Source organism: Leopardus geoffroyi, chromosome A1, assembly GCF_018350155.1.
Source record: "Leopardus geoffroyi isolate Oge1 chromosome A1, O.geoffroyi_Oge1_pat1.0, whole genome shotgun sequence".
Lineage (NCBI taxonomy): Eukaryota > Metazoa > Chordata > Mammalia > Carnivora > Felidae > Leopardus > Leopardus geoffroyi.
Genome location: NC_059326.1, coordinates 106,351,756 through 106,370,418, shown reverse-complemented (window position 1 = coordinate 106,370,418; position 18,663 = coordinate 106,351,756). Strand labels below are relative to the sequence as shown.

At 41.5% G+C, this 18,663-nt stretch overlaps 1 protein-coding gene across 1 annotated transcript; it reads right to left on the bottom strand.

The window, feature by feature from the left end:
- Positions 1-910: 910 nt before the first annotated feature.
- On the bottom strand, positions 911-18,560 carry ISOC1 (isochorismatase domain containing 1). Its single transcript, XM_045487710.1, has 5 exons — positions 18,176-18,560; positions 8,712-8,831; positions 8,394-8,597; positions 6,690-6,806; positions 911-2,027 (listed from the first exon to the last, which is right to left on the bottom strand). The coding sequence occupies exons 1-5, from the start codon at positions 18,476-18,478 to the stop codon at positions 1,881-1,883; spliced, it is 891 nt and encodes a 296-aa protein (XP_045343666.1). The 5' UTR covers positions 18,479-18,560; the 3' UTR covers positions 911-1,880.
- Between the last annotated feature and the right edge of the window lie 103 nt (positions 18,561-18,663).

The window sequence follows — 18,663 nt, the reverse complement described above, 5'->3', positions numbered from 1 at the left end:
AGGTTCTCAAAATGTATTTTTAGAATGAGTCTAGAAACTGCACAGGTCCTGCTTTCAAAGAGCTGACAATCTACTGAGAAAGATGGATTTTAGCCCAGTGACACCCAGTTCAGGTTTCTAACCCACAGAACGGTAGGAATATTAAGTTTGTGTTGTGTTAAGCCACTAAATTTGTGGTAATCTGTTATGGTAGCCATAGGAAACTAACTTGGGGATCAGGGAATTAGTTTCAGCTCTGACAAGGCTTCACTGTGGTGGTATTTCGGGAAAAACAAAGGGCCTGCGGGGGGCGGGGAACAAGAGGCGGGGAAACAGGTGTTGTTGATTAAATCCTTGCTCTGAGCAGCACTGGTGCAAAGTGGCCTTTTATGTGGAAATGCAAAATGTCAAGCCCTACCCCACACCTACTGAACCAGAGTAAGCAGTTTAACAAGATCCCCAGGTGAACTGCAATCTTATTAAAGTTTGAAAAGCACTACGATGAAGTTATTAAAAACTATTTTAGAATGTGCAGAAATCTTTGATTCTTCTTTTTTGAAACCCAAATTTGCTGGGGGAAAATACTCAACCACACCCACAAGACAGCTGGCTGCTGTTTGTTACAATGACAAAAGAAATATAAACAATTCAATTACTCTTAAATAATGAAAAGGCCCTTCAGTAAAATCCATTTGCCCCACCTGCAAAGGATTTTCCTTTGACAACTCCCTTTGGTTGAGAGATTTTAAATGTCAAAAGTTTTACACCTTTAAATAAATATTCGAATGCCTGGTATAGTACTCATAGAGCTATATTGTGGGGAACAAAATAATTTCATTCACATAATACATTTTCTTTAATTACTTTAATATAAAAGACAGCAATGTTCCATATTTCACATAATATAAAAAAAAGTTTTAAAACCCTCTAATAAGTTTTTAAAGAAAATAAATTTATTGAAGAGTAGCAATGACTACAAAATTAATACTACCAAATCATTACTCAAGCCTTTGCATTAATTGTAATATTTGGAGGGTAGGAAGAGAAAATATCAAATAAGAATATGGACACTGAAAAACTCGATTTTACCCAGGCTTTAACTCTTTGCTAAATCTGGTGCATATTAGAATATGTATTCAAGATTGCTGTAAACACATTCAGCCAAAGTCAGCTCGTCACTAATTATACAGTATTGTAAATCATTCCATTTACAAAATTAAAACAAACTACGGCCCAATGAGTCTTTCTAGGTAAAATATCCCAGTAAAAAAAAGAACATTAACAGAATTTGTGATGATGACTAGAACAAGAAAATTAGCATACTCATGAAAGAAACATAATTATTCAATATAATTTTGTTTGGTTAAATCAATGCAACTCACTCAAGTAAGATGACTGCATTGTGAAGGAAAGGGGTAACATGATCCAAAGGCCTGTTTTAAGTTCTCACCTAATAATCCTCTTTCAATCAACCTGTAAAGTAAAAGCACAGAATCCATACTACAACATAGATCTGAATGATACTACAAAAGTCAAACCATGATCGGCATATTTTTCTTTACAGTGCACCATTTAACAAAACGTCACAAGAGCATTCACTTTAGAAAATAATGATCTGTGGTACAGTAAAGACAAAACAGGCACCTCCATTAAAATTTTTAATAAATAAAAGCACATTAAACAAAAACAAAAAGAAAAGGAATAAAGCAGCACCTGAAGCCTTCAACACTGTAACTAAATGCTGGTACCCGAAGGGTCTAACTGCTTACGTTTTACTAAGAGGCGCAAAAGAAGAGCCAATTTTTGACTTGAACGTTTTAATTCTAGTAGAGACAAGAGCTTGTCTGGGCTTACAGTCCTGTCACCTGATGCCGAGGAAGAGACCAGTCCTTCAAACGTCCTTATACTTTGGAAAGCAGGCCTGACTCTGGGGCGCTCGCCTTAATTAAATTCTGAATTTCCTTGAATTTTGGATGGTCTTTATCTGCCACCAGCTGTAGCAGAACAGCCTCACTGGTCGTCACTATGATCCCAGTTCGAGCAAGACGCTTAAAAAAAAAAAAAAAAAAAGATAAGGACAAATCAAGAACTAAGCATGACAATGAACAGTATATCACAGAAGCAAAAGCAAGGGTAGGACACAGTTAATTAGCGTCCTCTAGTAAAGCCATGGTCCTTAGTCATACCATCAAATTCACTCATGGAGACAAACCAGAAACCCATTATGATTATTCTCTATATTAGTAATACGGACAAGAAATAAGCAGAAGAAAACACATAGCTAATATTATGATTTATATGTACCAGGGAGGAAAAGAAATCAAGACTATGAATGCACAATGATTTTTATTTTTTCTCTATTTCCAAACATGTGACCTACAGCATGTGTGTCCTTCCTGTAAATAAGAAATGACCAGTGGTAGAACACCTTCAAGTGAGGGCACCTGTGTGGCTCAATCAGTTGGGTGTCCAACTTCGGCTCAGGACATGATCTCACGGTTCGTGAGTTCGAGGCCCACATCGGGCTCTGTGCTGACAGCTCAGAGCCTGGAGCCTGCTCCGGATTCTCTGTCTCCCTCTCTCTCTGCCCCTCTCCCACTCACGCTCCGCCCCTCTCTCTTTCTCAAAAATAGATAAATATTACCAAAAAGAAATTTAGAAAATAAAAAAAAATAAAAAAAAAGAAGACCTCCAAGCAAGGTCTAGGAATGTGCCCCTGGGATGATGATAACAGAACCACCACCACTGCCACCATCATAAACTTCAGAATTACTAAACATGAGTATAAAATTTAAGGCTGTCTAAAGTTTCACTGACAGGTCAATGAATGTCCTTGCCAAATTGCCCCAGGGGAACCATAATAAAGAACCAAGGACAGAAATCTCAAGGAGGGAAGGAAAAGGGCAAAGAAGACAAAGTCGAGAACAAGGAGAGAGTGATCAAGAACTGAATGAGAATTCTAGAGTAGAGAGGTACTCTTAGATGTCTCTGTTATCAGAAACTACAGGGAAAAAACTGGCCAACTGCTATTCCAAGAAACATCTACTAAAAGAACATGGAAGACAGGTGGTTAGAAATAATTCCCAGGCAGGTCAGAAGAAATGACCTAGATCAGTCACTCCTCATAAAGAAGGAGTCCCATGAAGAGCCAGGACATCCTTGCAGAGTGAAGGTTAATCCTTCAGATGACTGTAGATGCACCTGCCCAATTTTCCCACGGGCATTGCAACCCCTTCCTTTTTAACCCCAAGGACGCAGCAGGGAGTAGGAGCCATAGCCTACTCTTCAGAAAGCAAGCTTGGACTCAACAGCCAGTGTGGAAGGGCACGCAGAGCAGCTGACGAGAACTCTAAAGAAATGAACAAACAGCAGAGTTACATAGGGAAGAGCGAGGAAAGACAGCAAGCGTGCTACGCTAGTACTCTTTATGTTGAGACAAATAACCCAGTTAAGTTATCTCTGAATTTCTTAAAGACTTCTGGAAGCTAATTTCCTCCTCCTTGCCTTTTAGTCAACTTCTGCCTACCATACCAAAACCCTAAGAAATCTCCAGGGCTGTGTGCTAGGTTCGGAGACAAGGGCAGGGGACAAATATGAGACTAGATGCAGCGCAGCTGTGTGAATGTCTTCAGACGCAGCTCCCTCCCTCACTAGCTGGCGGCCCTGCCCAGCCTTCCTCACTGACCAAGGTTCAACCAGCAGACTTTCAATGATTTGCTCTGAATCCCAATCACATACTTTCAGTGTCCGCAAGAGTGCTTTACACTCAAGAGTGCCAACAGAGGTCAGTCCTTGCTTATCTCTCTAGTTCCTTAGTGAGGCAAGAAGGACAGAGAACTGCTTGTTCCCAGATGGAAGGAAGAAATCAGATGACTCCTGAAGAAACCAGCTTTCCCTAGTGCTCTGCTGACCACAATCTGCTTGACCGCAGGCCAACAATCCTCAGTGACGCTGAGGCGGGTCACCATGGCGGGAATAGGCTGGAATGCTCGAGGCACAGAAACACATATTAGTCAACTGAAACCCACACAGTGTTACTTAGCTCCGAGACGGAGATATGGCCAGTAGCGACTGGACTCAAAACTAATCAAGCCAAGAACCTGTATGAGGGAGGCATGGCTCAGCAATGTGCAAAGCTTTTAGAACAGACTCCCAGACCTTCCCGTGGTGCCTGCCAGCCCCAACTGAAAGGTACCTGAGCAGAGAGAGAAAAGCACCAACTTGTCCAGACATAGGCAGGTTCGTGTACAACAACATGAGGTGTGAGGACACCTACAGTACCGGTCCCAAACTCTCTTTCTTTCCTGGATTCAAAAGGGGCAGTTAAAACTGCACATCTTTAATGCACACAGATACATAACTTATTAGGCTTCTGAAATTCATCCCCTACACTTTGCAAAAACAGTCCAAAGAGGCCTCTGAAAAAGAAAAGTTACTCTGATCCACAAATCTCCAAATGCAAGGGCACAAAGCCATGACAGCTTCAGAGAGGGCAAAGCGCAGAACAAAGACAAAACCCAGTACATTTCCAACCAACATCAACAAACCTCCACAAGTACAAGGGTATCAAGTTCCAGAGAGGGTTTTCTTCTCTTTTATTTTGCATATACCCTACCAATTATTAGTTGAAAGAAACAATGCCTGACAGATGGCCGGTGCTCAAAATATTTTGTCGAATAACCCACATACCACAAACTCTGGCACAGAAGTTTCAGTAATAGTAATTATAAATCATCTTAGTATAATAATCTCAATGGGGAATATGGGGAGTTTCAGGAATTCCTTAGGTAGTTGTGTTCTAAAGGAACAGAGAAGGAAGCTGGCCCGATTGCTATTTAACTTTCAAAGTCACACGTTAAAAGAAAGATACTTAACATTTCTCCCAATAAATGAGGTATAAACTACAACACCTCGAATATAAAATTAAGAAAGACTAAGAGAAAATTGTGCAATGTGGCATGCCTCCTCCATCAACACCTGACCTCATTCTTTTTTAACTTTTCAACCTCCACGCTGGACCCCAAGGCAGTGCTGGGGGCTCTGTCTCTGCCAAAGCCACCCACACCAGATTCTTTCCTTCCCTCCTGAGAACTTCTCACGACTGGTCCCTTCTGGGTATTACAAGCTGATGTAATGCTTCTACGTTTCAGAGAAGACTAACCTCATAGAGTAGAGACGATTATAAATAATAACAATAAAAGTAAATGCAGCAGCTAACCTGTGTTTACTGTTATCAGGCACTACACTAAATGCCATCAACACATTATCTCATTTAATCCTCACCAAATCCTGCCATGTAGTGGCTATGATTATTTCCATTTCACCAGTAAGAAATCTGAGGCATATGTACTAGCTAAATTGTCCTTGGACACAGATTTACTAAATGCCACAACCTGCATTCAAACCAGTATTATCCCTCCAGTGTTTTGACTCCTCATCACTGAGATGAGACTACTTCTGAAAGAATGAGTAAATATCCTATGTTTTTAGTCTGTCTGGTGAGAAGACAGAACTGCCAACAAACTTGATAAATGCCATAATATAAAGACATATCTCAAAAACTTACTTGAATGTATGACAGAAGTCCTTGCAACTTATTATAAGGAAGTAAGATTTTTTTTTTTTTTTTTTTGGATGTTTGTAGTATTCCAAGTTCTGGACCTCGGCCCTCCTAGAGAAGGGATGGCCAACCAGGGCCTTAGAACAACTGCTGTTGCCAATTCCCCAGATGCCTCTGCATCAACCCTCTGCGCTGACTTTTCTCCTTTCTTCCCTCTGACTCTTTTTCATTTGCCCTGCCTCACCACCCTTGGGCACACTGTGAGCTAACGAAATGATTTAGCAATCCAACAGAGAAAGTGGTTCACAGGCCAGCTTGTGCCCCAACACTGGAGGATCTCAAAAAAAAACCAAAAAACAAAAAACAAAAAACAACAATTTGTATTTCCCGTTCTCAACAGAAATAATCAGTTAAAAAACTTGCCAACTCAATCCACATGGACATTACTCTAAAATTATTACAGAATTAGAATTAAACAAGAGAGAGAGAAAGAGAACAATCCACAACGTGGAGTGAATGTTTCAAACAATTATGTGGTAGTTTGCGTCTCAACAGGAAGAGAAAATGCTTACAGAAGACGACTGTTAAGCAACCTTGACAAAACATCACTGATTCCCTGACTATGATCCAACCTGACACGCTGGTGCAGACAGCCAAGAAACAATGTGTCTGAGTGGTGTCCCCAGGCAGTGACATACCTCCTAGTCCCAGAGATTCACATGTGAGGAAGCTTAATATAAGCAGAGTCAGTCTTAGGCCCACCACACCCTAGTTTTGGGCTACATCTTGGCTGAGTTAAACCAAGGTGGGCTGTTTTTGATTTGCAAATCTCTAAATGGTTCAGACTAAGCTTTCTGGAATACCTCTTAGAAGTTCAAACATCAAACCAAAACAAAGTCCAATGAAAGATGTGCAAGAGCTTTTGGTATCACTAGAACTCCAGACCTCAGGAGACAGAAGATCTAAAACAATATGGTGGCAATACCTCAAAAGTTGGTCAGCACACGACTCTGGAAGTCAGTGAGTCCGCTATGGTCAGAGTACAACTCAAACTGAAGAAGTAAATGCTTCATTGCTGTGAAGTACTCATTATTCTTCAAATTAATTTGGAAAATTTGACCAATCATTTGTTTGAAACCAGGACAAGTACCTCAAGAGCAAACATCCGGTCCATCATGCTTCTCGATGAGGTGGCATCAGCAACGATATGAACCTCAATACCTCGGCCAACTAGTTCCAGAGCTGTTTGCTGGATGCACACATGAGTCTAGTAGGAAAGTAAAAAATCATACGTAAAAACGCAGTAAAGCATTTTACAAATGCGTGACACCATGATAAAGCAGAAAGAATACTACAGCTCTCACGACCTTGTCCTACACCTAGATCTGCCTCTAACTTGCTAGGTGCTCTTGAAAATAAACAGCATCTCAGGCTTTGGTTTCTTCATTGTAAAGTCAGGAATTGGATTACACCAGGTTTTTTTCACACTAGGAACTTGAACATATTCTTAGAGCTCTGTGAGAATTTTTTTTTTTTTTTAAAGATTTTCATCTGTCATCTGAATGACCTTCATACGACTGACTACTACCACTCGGTTTTGATGCCACTTGCAGTCGGGTTTATTTCTGAACTCACACTGAGTGCCTAACACAAAGAATGAGTCAGCAGTCCTGCATATTGAGAAACAAGTAGAAAAACTAAGTTGTTACTGGGTACCCAGTAGTAAAGGTAGGCCAAGTTAAAAATAACAAGTGACAAAGGCAAAAAATATCCAGTGTACAGCACAAGCAGATGTATTATATAGATTCCATTTTTGTAAGTACTAACTTGTAACAATTCATTAGCAGAGAATACAGAGTAAAAACATGTCCCAACAATAACTGGGTTATATAAGCAATGAAAGCACATTTCAGTAATACCAGGATGCCAACCTTATGTGCACATGACAAGCGAGCTTTGGAGAATTATCAACTGAGATTTCATTAAAATTAGCACTGGAGGACTGTTCAAAGATGATTTTGATTAGGCATGAGGTAGAACAATGATGAATGAGCAAAAAAAGTGCAGAAGTCAGCAACAGTATTTGGCATGACATTAATACAAACAAGCTTACCCTATATGGTCATTATCAAAGTCAAAATACAGAAATATGTAACGTATATCTAAACCCTAGGCTACATCTTAAAACCTACTGTATAAATCCTACTATCAATACATCATAGGTGTATTAAAGTAACACTATTTGGGCTGCATTGTTTTTACAGTTTTCATAACTTTTAAATTTAATTCAATAGTTGTTTAAATGCTATGAATAAATACATGTATTTATTCATGAATAAATACATGGGTTTTCTGTTCCTTTAAAAAGGTATGTAAGCGATCAAGCGTGAAGGACAATGAAATACATGATTTCTATGGTTTTTCTACAGCAAAAACATGACCAACGTGAAATCCTACAACACATAAATAAAAATAACGCCTTTAATAAAAACGTGCTCCAAAAGTAGTTAAAAGGAAAGGCGCAACAATCAATCAACCCACATTCAAATTCAATTCCATCCCATAACCAGCAGTATGACCCTGGGCAAGTGGTACAACATCTGTATTTTCGTTTCCTCATCTACATAACAGGGGGAGATGAAAAGTACTTAATTGGCTCAGAAACTCACTGGGGAGTGTTTAATGAATTAACAGATGCAGATCACTGCCTTGCACACAGTCAACACTTAATAAAGGGTGGCTATTTTTCATCATTACTACCGCCTACCACCTAGTCTATCTACAAAACTGCACTGGGGACATATCGAGATTTTACAAATGACACTGTGCCCAAAATATAACAACAGGTACTTACTTCTACTCCAAATAACACAACACTCCTGACTCCAGGAATCTCTGCTAACGCTGCTTCTACTTCTGGCAATACCATTGAAAACTTGGTCTTTGGAAGTACCAATTTTACACCTGTTAAATCAATTTCTTGAACAGTGCTTCCAAGACCTTTAGGATACTGTTCTGTTACGATAACTGGAATTCCTAACATCCGGGCCCCTTGTAACTGGAAAAAAACAAACAAACAAACAAACAAAGACAATTAGTAATATACAATTTGCATATATATAAATGTATATCATGCTTCTGCAAACTGGAAAAAATAAACAAACAAACATACCAATCTTTGTCCCACACTAATTATATCCCCAAAATATTTGATGGCTGGTCTGAATCGTTCCTGCATATCACAGCAGAAAAACACAGTGCTTGAAGGTGTAAGATTTCCCAGGGTGGTGAGCTGAGAAGAAAAGAAAAAAGAATGATTTAGCACTCGTTATACAGTGACATTTATTTTCAGTGGAGGTCAATGAAGGAGAAAAGTGTTCCTACTGTTTGACCCAGTAAGTCAATTTCTACCACTATTACCTAAAAGAAATGATTTGAATTACAAAACAAACAAACAAACAAAAATTATCCAAAGATGTTCCCTGAATTGCTTTCAATAGTGAAAATTAGAAATAAACCAAGGACCAACAATACAGAAATGACTACACAAATTTTAACACGTTCACATGATAAAACATTTTAGAGAACCAAAATAACATATGCAAATAAGTTTTCAAAAAATTTGAGCCATCTACAAAGAAATGCTCATAATCTAATGTTAATTTTAAAAAGAGAGCACAGTTCAATAGTATTTCAATAATGTAAAAATACAAATAGAAGACAGGAACAAATATAGGAGACTATTATCAAGAAGAAGAAGCAAATATATGAGTATTAACAAGTAGATACCACTTTTATCTTTAGTGGTATGACTGTTCGAGTGACTTTGTACTTTATTATCTATGTGCTGGTCTGAGGCACTCTGGCATCAACCTTCCTTTGGTGTGAACTCTACAGACATGCAACACCAAGGTCATGGCAGAATGGGTGTGCCATCTGTAATTCTAACATTAGGTACAGGGTTTTCCTACTTTGCCAACAGAGTCTGATTAAAATAAATATTCAGTCATCTTAAATTATACATTCTATCACTAACTGTTTTAACGGGAGTTAGCAATGTTTTTTTCTTTATGGTTTTCTGATATTCTCCAAATGCTATTTAAAAACCCTTCCCCATAATATTTAAAAATACACACTGGGGTGCCTGAGTGGCTCAAGCATCTGAATCTTGATTTGAGCTCAGGTCATGATCTCACAGTGGCGAGATGGTGCCCCACATTGGGCTCAGCACTGGGGCATGGAGTCCGCTTAAGATTCTCTCTTTCACCCTCTCCCTCTGCCCCTCCTCCACTCTCTCTCACACGCACTAAATAAGTAAAATAAAAAATAAATAAAAATGCGCACTGCTTTTGTAATTGGAAAAAAACGTTATGATAGTAAACAACTTAAATTTGATGCTGGCAATACTTACAAGTATGAAAAGTAACAATGAAAATAATCTGTAGCAGAGACTAGGAAACATATATCTAAAAAAACAGAAATCCACTGGGCAATCCACTGGGTGGCTCAGTCAGTTAAGTGTTTGACTCACGATCTCTTCAGCTCAGGTCATGATCTCACTGTTCATGAGCTCAAGCCCCACGATGGGCTCAGCGCTGACAGTGAGGAGCCTGGTTGGGATTCTCTGCCTCCCCTCTCTCTCTGCCCCAAAAATATAAAAATAAACTTTAAAAAAAAAAAAAAAAAAAAAAAAAAAAAGAACTCCAGGCTTGCTACTGTCATCTACACAGAAATATCAAGATGCTGTTCTCAGGAATAATTTCTTAGAGTTCAAAAAAGAAATGCAATAAAATGATGCCAAACACATCACCACCGTTAAACAGACAGACATAAAGGTGACATTTGCTTTTCTTAAAAAGATTCATCACCATCAGGAAATTAATGAATTAAGGTTAAAAGCAGGCATTAGATCACCAAGCTTTATGTTAATTACTGTAGTTGGGCTACAACTTGGGCCCAATATGGATTTACCAAAAAGTAAAAACCACTGTTGAATATAAGAATTTAATGTCACTCATAGATTCTTCAAGGCCCATGCTTCTTTCCTTCCTACCTTCTCTAATTTCAGAGAGCATATATATATAAAGGAAGCAGCCCGGTCCTGAATGAACCCATACTCTTCCTCTTACTAGCCACCTTTTAAGTCTCCCCTCTAGCTACCCTGTTTTGCCCTAAAACCGTCCATAGATAATAGCTGTTAATAATTTCCTAAAGAAACCCACGTCCCAATCACATGGTGGTGGCTTCCCCACCAGCCTGGCCCTAGACCCTGCCTTAGTGTCAGTGCCCAGGGCAACTTCTCAGGAAACAACTGCTACAGGAATTAAATGAATCATTAAAAGGAATCTTTTATCCTGAGTGGTATGACTGTTCTAGTAACTTTGTACTTTATTATCTATGTGCTGGTCTGAGGCACTCTGGCATCAATCTTCCTTTGGTGTGAACTCTACAGACATGCAACACCAAGGTCATGGCAGAATGGGTGTGCCATCTGTAATTCTAACATTAGGTACAGGGTTTTCCTACTTTGCCAAGAGTCTGATTAAAATAAATATTCAGTCATCTTAAATTATACATTCTATCTTTAACTGTTTGCTTACTTCAATTTTAATGCAGGTGTCATGCCTCCATTTTGGTCCTTTTCCAAAGCAGTATGATGTATACAGAGGTACTCAGGACACAATTTTAAAAACCAATCACTATATATGAATATGTACTTTAAATTCTCAGTAAAAATTAAATTTTGCCTAGAAGGGCTCAAAATCCAAGTGGGTCCCTAGTCATCCACAATGTGTTTAGGGCACACTACAAAATGCAGCTTACCCACAATTGGTCTGTTTCAGATTATAGCAATGCAACTCAGCCATTCTCACCACTCCACGGCTATGAGAGCAGGAAGCAGGCAAAGTAAACGGGGAAAGGCATAACTGTGCTGGACGGACACGCACTATCATCCTTACAGCTCATACCTGCTGTATCTTCAGCTCACAGATCTCATCTCAGATAATGGACAAACTCTGTATACATTCCTAACACAGTTAGTTGTGTGGACTCTAAATTCACAAAAGGTTATAAACGGCAAACCAGAAAGGAAACTGCTGGAGACAGGCAAACTGGTATCAGCAAGAAATGATAGATGACAGAGAAAAGATTCAAAATACAATAAAAGCAGATCACAATTCAACTAGTTCCACACTCTAGCCTTCTAGTGGAGGAGTAACAGTATGTACATAACGTATAAACTGGGACAAGATCATTTTAGAGCACGCTCAACTCAGAGAATGTTAAATTATGTAATACCCCAGGACCACAATACTAAAATGGTCAAAATACTCAATATTGGGATATTGAAAGGAATAAAACCTCACCTACCCAGAAATCCTAAATATTGAGAGTTGTGGTCTCCTGGGGTTTCTGTTACCTGGTGCTTCCCTCTATCTCCTTTCAGACTGTGAGGTATCCTGTTCCAGGCAAGGAACCACATCAGATATATGTCATAGTAGTCAAAGACTGGGGACGTCAGAAAATGCAGCCATAAAATCCTCACCACCTTGCAAAACCCTTCTAGTATAGGAACTTACCTGCAGGCTTTCAGCAAACACAGAGAGAAACCACAGAGATAATGGCAAGGCACATTATTATGCAGCGATGATTTGATTATAAGTTAGTTAATGAAAAATGCCCGGATAGCCTTCTCTCAGCAAGTCAGACTTTAACTCCTGACACCCCCTAGGACATGGTCTGCACCAAGTAACTTGCTTCCTCAAAGTAGAATATAGAGGGAGTATGGTGACTTTGTAGTGGAAAAACCTGGTAGACATTGCCTCAGCCAGGTGATCAAAACTGAGATAATATGTGAGGTCATATTGATTGTATATAAGATAAAATGTGATGACAACAACCTTCACGATCTGGCTCTCAAAATCCCAAAACCCCATTTTAAGCATTAGAAAAACATCAGATAAACCAAAACTGAGGTACATTCTACCAAAATATCCGACCACTATGCCTCAACATTGTCAATGACATCAAAAACAGTACAAGTCTGAAAAACTTTCATAGCCCAGGGGGACCTCGGAAGACATGACAACTAAATAATTAGAATCCAGGAATGGATCGTGGAAGAGAATTTGCAGGCTAGCAAATTAAAAGTGGTATTCACCAAATGCCATCACAAGCAAAATACAACTACAGATCGATGCATATTCAGGAATCATGAAAAACTCACATATAAAAATACATGGATGTATACATACACACCTTCATATATCTATGTATCTACAAACATCCCTGTATATACACATACAGATGATACATATTCCAATAAATATTTAAATACAAAAAATCGATTGGAGCCAGTAGCTTCCCCAACAAAAAAGTGTTCCAATATAAACTGGTGACCACTTTCTTAAGAACTGTCATAGCTGTTATTTGACCTTAGATTTCAAAGACAAAAAACTTTTCATCCCCAAGTACATTATAACCATTAACATGACACTATTTTCCCCTCTTCTAGTGAAAATGTGTTCTGACCATTTTCTCACAATGGCTGTACATCTGCAAGGAACCTGTACCTCCCATGCTGAGTGCCTCAGGTTACTCAGGGCAGACACATACAGGGAGGCTGGCCTTGCTTAGGGATGCTCTGTGTACCAGTTCTGTTCTTCCGTAAAAGTAATACATGCTGTCAACTGTGTCCCTCAAAGTGCATATGGTGAATTTGTAACCCCCAGTACCTCAAAACGTGACTTTATTTGGAAAGAGAATCACTGAAAATCTAGGCAAGACGAGGTCATAATGAGGAAGGGTGAGTGCCTAATCCAACACGACCAGTCTCCTTATAAAAAGGGGAAATTTGGACAGAGAAGGCCTTGTGAAATTGAAGGCAGAGATTAAGGTAATGGGTCTATAAGCCAAGCAATGCTGAAGACTGCCAGCAAACCACCAAGAGCCAGGAAAGAAACATGGAACAGATTCTCCCTCACAGCCCTCAAAAGGAGTCAGCCCTGATCACTAGCCTCCAGGACTGTGCAGAAACAGATTTCTGTCGTATAAGCCACTCAGTTTGTGGCACTTTGTTACAGCAGCCTTCCAGGGCGAACTACTACAGTGTGTAAACTGTGTACCTTTAGGAATGATTAAAGCTTGGAATTGTAGTGGCGCCTGGGTGGCTCAGTCAGTTGAGCATCTGACTCTTGATTTCGGCTCAGGTCATGATCCCACGGTGGTGGGAATGAGCTCCACCTCAGGCTCTTTGCTGAGCAAGGAGCCTGCTTGAGATTCTATTCTCTCTCTGCCTCTCTCACCTGTTCTCTCAAGAAGAAAAAAAAAAAAAAAGTTTGGAATTGTAAATATGATGTGTTCAAAATTGTAGGAGTCTATTACAGTCACAAGATAGGCATGAATGATGTGCTTGGGAGAGAGTCCAAAGGGGTACAGGGTATCATTATTTCACTGAGCAGTGTTTCCAAGCAAATGTGATTACCACAGTAACAGTAAGGCCTTGCTCGAGGACTGACTCCCTGAAAACAGATTTCATTGATGTGATTCCCCTGGGGTTACAAGGCTCCCTACACCACAGAGCTGTGGGCGTTGGAATCTGAGACCAAATCTCAATTTCACTAAACTCAATTACGTGCAATGGGACAAATCATTAACATTTTCAAACAGCAGTTTCTTAATAAAGCAACCAAACAGCATTTCCCTCAGAGGGCTACGTCAAGGATCCAATGAGCTGCATGTAATCAATCAAAAAATGCATAGGTTCCACTCTGAAACAGAGTGTCATGAACACACATATTTACAGGTAACCTCCACGGGTGGGGGGGATACAATGCTTTGGGCAGTAATCCAAAGTGTTAAATGTTAGCTTTTTTGAACGTGACACACACAACCCCACTGAACCAATGGAGTAGAGACAAACCACACCCTCAAGATCCAGCTGTTTCCTGTCAGCGCCCTGACACTGGTCACCTCCCAGAGATCTGTCAGGCCTGCTTCTCCACTGTTTCTCATCATTATCATCAGCTCCTCCTACATGCTCCCACGGTAAAGGTTTCGTTATCAAACATCGCCACCTTCATACCAGCAAGCCCAAGGGGGTACAGCTTCTTTTCAGCAAGCCCAAGGGGGAACAGCTTCTTTTCCCTCTTCTTTCCAAACCCTGCCTTCTCTCCCTTCTCACCACAAACCCTGGGGTCTCTTCTAGCTAAAAATGTCCATGCCCCCTGTTAAAAACAGTAACAGTAGCAACAAACCTCCAAGAAAGCGAAAGCTGGAGTCAAATCCCCTCCCAATTAACCATCTCAGGAAAGGTCAAAATAACCTTCCCAGGGAAGCCCTTATCTTCTGCCCACACAAAGCTGCCAGAGCCTTCCCTCGTATGTACGGAGGCAAAATGGCGTCACTGGCAGCCTCCCTAAAATGTCCATTTCTTCCTCCCTTCTGTTTGGGCTCTGCTTTCCCTGGTGACAAGCTGGAAAATAAAGTGGTGGTTATATGGTATCAAATTTACAGGTATTTCCAGAGTTGAACGTTTCAATTAGTTAAAAATTGGGAAACACCTTTCGAAAAATTAAAAACTGTAAGTTATAAAAATGACCTAAATTCCCACCGTATAATCCTTTCATTTACATTTCTTCTGTGTCTCAAAATTCCTCAGACTTCAAGCATTCTGACAAAGCAGAAGACACATAAACCATGCTTGAAACATGAGCAGTCTGCAGCTACCTGAGCTGTCAACGGACACTCGGTCATTTTGACAGTGTTTCAGAGAAGACATACAAAGGTCCAACACTGGCAACGGCAGTCTCAAAGATCAGTCCCCACAGAACTGCTTAACCAACCAGGGTGCAGACAGTATGGCACAAGCGACCACTGTGTTTTACAAGGTCAGTAGCAGTAGCAGTCAGAACAAGCATGAAAGCAAAGTCACAACCCTATGTAAATTGAGAATAAATTCTAGAATATACAGTATGTGAGGAGGGCCCTCGAGGCTCTAAGGTCTATGTTCAGGAAGAAAAAATAACAAGTTACATTATTTAAGCAGTGGACTACATTTGGCCAAATTTATGCTCTCTATCCCTGCTTCTGGGAGAAGGGGCCTGCCATACCCAGTAGCAGCACCTCAATGATGGGCCTTCTTGAGCCTTCCTAAGCGACAGGCATCGATAACAAAGAGCAATGAACACCAGCAAAACAAATGATATTACAAGCTCAAGTTTGTGGCCGGTTTCTATTCAGCGTGATGCTTTCATTAAGCACAAAAAGAAAAGATGAATGCTATAGGCAGCTAAAAGGAAGGCCCTTCCCAGCTCAGCCAGCTCCACCATCACCTTGGAGTCTTGGGCAATTTCCCATCTGTTCTGCTCTTTTGCAAAGTGAGAGTTATGGTATCAGGTAAGGAACAAGAACTGGGTCTTATCCATGTTTGCTTTCGTTGTGCCAGGCACTTAACGCTGCCACTCAAATGTTGGTGTCATGAACTCTATGGTCTCATTTAGCTACAAAATGTCCATGTCTTTAGATTCCTAAAACCTAAAGGTTCCTAAAACCAGCTAGGTTCCAAAACCATGTAATAAAGCGTTCATGAAAAGGAACAGCTTCCCCTTCACTTCTCTAAGTATACTCAGACATAAATACACAAAAACAGGCTTCAGAATAGGTTTATGGATATATATGCGGTGTGTGTCCTTCCACATTATTTTTAGGCTAAGGGAGGCACCCAGCAGAACAAGTCAAAGTATGATGAGTACTAAAATGAGATAATATAAAAGAAAAATATTTTTTACAACTTTGAAATATATGAAGTATTATATAACAGAGGCTTAGGAATTCTTGGACTATTTAGTGAAGTATAAATAACATTTTTAAAAAGATGGAACAGAGTACTGCTATTATTATAATTTTTATTTTAAACATCATCACCAAAAAAATTGTTATCTTCTGTACCAAGCAAAATACTTCAAAAGCCACAAGTGACCTAAATTATATAATGCCTTTTGAGAATGTATAGGATGTTTCTGGTATACACATGTTTAATTAAAAAGAGTTGGCATACCTGGGCATTGAATTTTTCAAAATAAAAAATCTTATCTTGGGCAGGGGGGGTGGGGGGAAGACTTACAGATGGGGGGTGGGCAGTCCCTGATTCAGCATAACATCTTATCAGGGAACGGCCCACCCTCCCTCCCAACCACTACAGGAAATGCATCACAAAGAAGTCTGCATCCGCAGGATAGCTCCTTATCTCCTCAGTTAGTGTTTGGATTCTGGCCTTTATTAATGGATTTGTCAAAGGGGCATCCAACTTCTTGGGTATTTTGGCAGCAATTATCTAAATACACTGACAAAGACGGTTGCAAAGAGGTGTCAGCCACGAAACTCTTGAAGACACAAAAATGGGGGTGTAGTAAACACCTACAAACCACAACTCCCAGCATGGACACCAGGGCAAATTCTGGGGGATCAGAGATATCCCTTTAGGATCTCCAGGAATAGACAATGAAATCTCACTGCCTTTGTCCCCTGAACCTAAGAAATTTATCCAAGTAAAAAGTACCTGCTTTGGAAGCTTCTGGCATGGATGCTGGTGTGACAGGAAACAAGACCAATTCTGCAGCCGAATACAGCTGGAAAAAACGAATCTGGAGAATAATCTTAAGAATATGACATTTGAATATTAAAATGCCTTCTAAGCCTGAATCCCACATTTCAGTTTGGTCTTCGGAAGAAATAGCTTATCAGTTTCTCAACTAAAGAAAAAAAATGTGGACAGTGTAGTGTTTAAAATATACCTTACGTTCTTTCTGTTCGAAAATATAAATCCTCCAGTTAATCTTCTGAGAGTAAAAAGGACAGGAGACAAACCCGCACGGTATTACGGCACAGCTTCAAAAAAAAATTTTTTTTAAGCTATAAAATAATCCTCAGGTGCATCAACTTTCTCAAGCCAGAAAATCGTAGTCTAGGAAAAGTTGGGTAATTAACAAGGTATTACAGTCCTAGAGTCAAACGACTTTTTCAACGTAGGCGACGCATATATAATCAACAGATTCAGTAGCCAGATACCAGGAAAAGGCTACGCAAATGGTTATTTCACTTAAGGTTAGGGGAAGCTTAAGCTCCAGAAACTGAAAGCTGGGGAGAGGAGGGGGAAAGGTCTAACTCCTGAAGTTTGTGTTTCCGCAAGTGGTAAACACAACTCCGGGTAACCCTAAGGCCAATACTCCGCATCAACTCTTTACCCCATTCGGCATGAGCCCAAAATAAAATCACAGCTAGTACCGCGCAGCCCTTAGGTTACGCAGGCGGCTGGACTTGCTCCAGGCACACAAAGCTGATGCGGGAGATCGAGGACCACACACGTGGGGGCGTTCGCTCGCGCCGCGACCCGCTGGGAGGCCCCCGCCCCCGCCTCGGAGGCGGACAGCTGCTGACCGTCACCCTCCTACTGGCCCATTCTCTGGGCCGTCCCCGAGGACTGCGATCGCCCCACCGCCCTTCCAAGCCCGCGAGGCGCGCAGGGCCCGGCGCCAGGGCGGCGCGGGGCACCTGAGGAGCGCGGCGGGGGCGGAGACAGAGACGCACCGGGACCGGGAGCAGCGGCTGGGCGCGCGGCCCTCCGGCGGGACCCACCTGGATCTGCAGCGGCACGAGGCGCACCTTGCAGCGCTCGCTCACCGCGAAGCCCTTGGGCAGGTCCACGTACTGGCCCCACTCTTCCGCGAAGAGCTGCACTACGAATTTGCGGTGCATGTCGATCTGGTCGCCGTACAGGCTGAGGAACTTCTGGATGAGCAGCTCGTAGCCCGCGCCGTGCGGCACGGACGAGGGCCGCGCGAAGACCGAGAAGCAGAAGAGCACGGGGACCGTGCCCGACGGCGCCCCCGCGCCGCCGCTGTTGGGGAGCGCCGGGACAGCCAGCTCTGCCGCCGCCATGTTCCCCCGAGCGTCTGCCAGCTCCGAAGCCAGCGAGGCGCAGACAGGGCCGGCCGCCGCGGCCCCGCCTCCCCGCGCCGCCCGCTTGCTCTGGAAGGCGAAGGGGCGGGCCCTGGCGGCCGCGGCTCGCGCGCCCTCCTCCGCCCCTCAGGGGGCGGACCGCGACTGAGGGCTGGGCGGTGGGG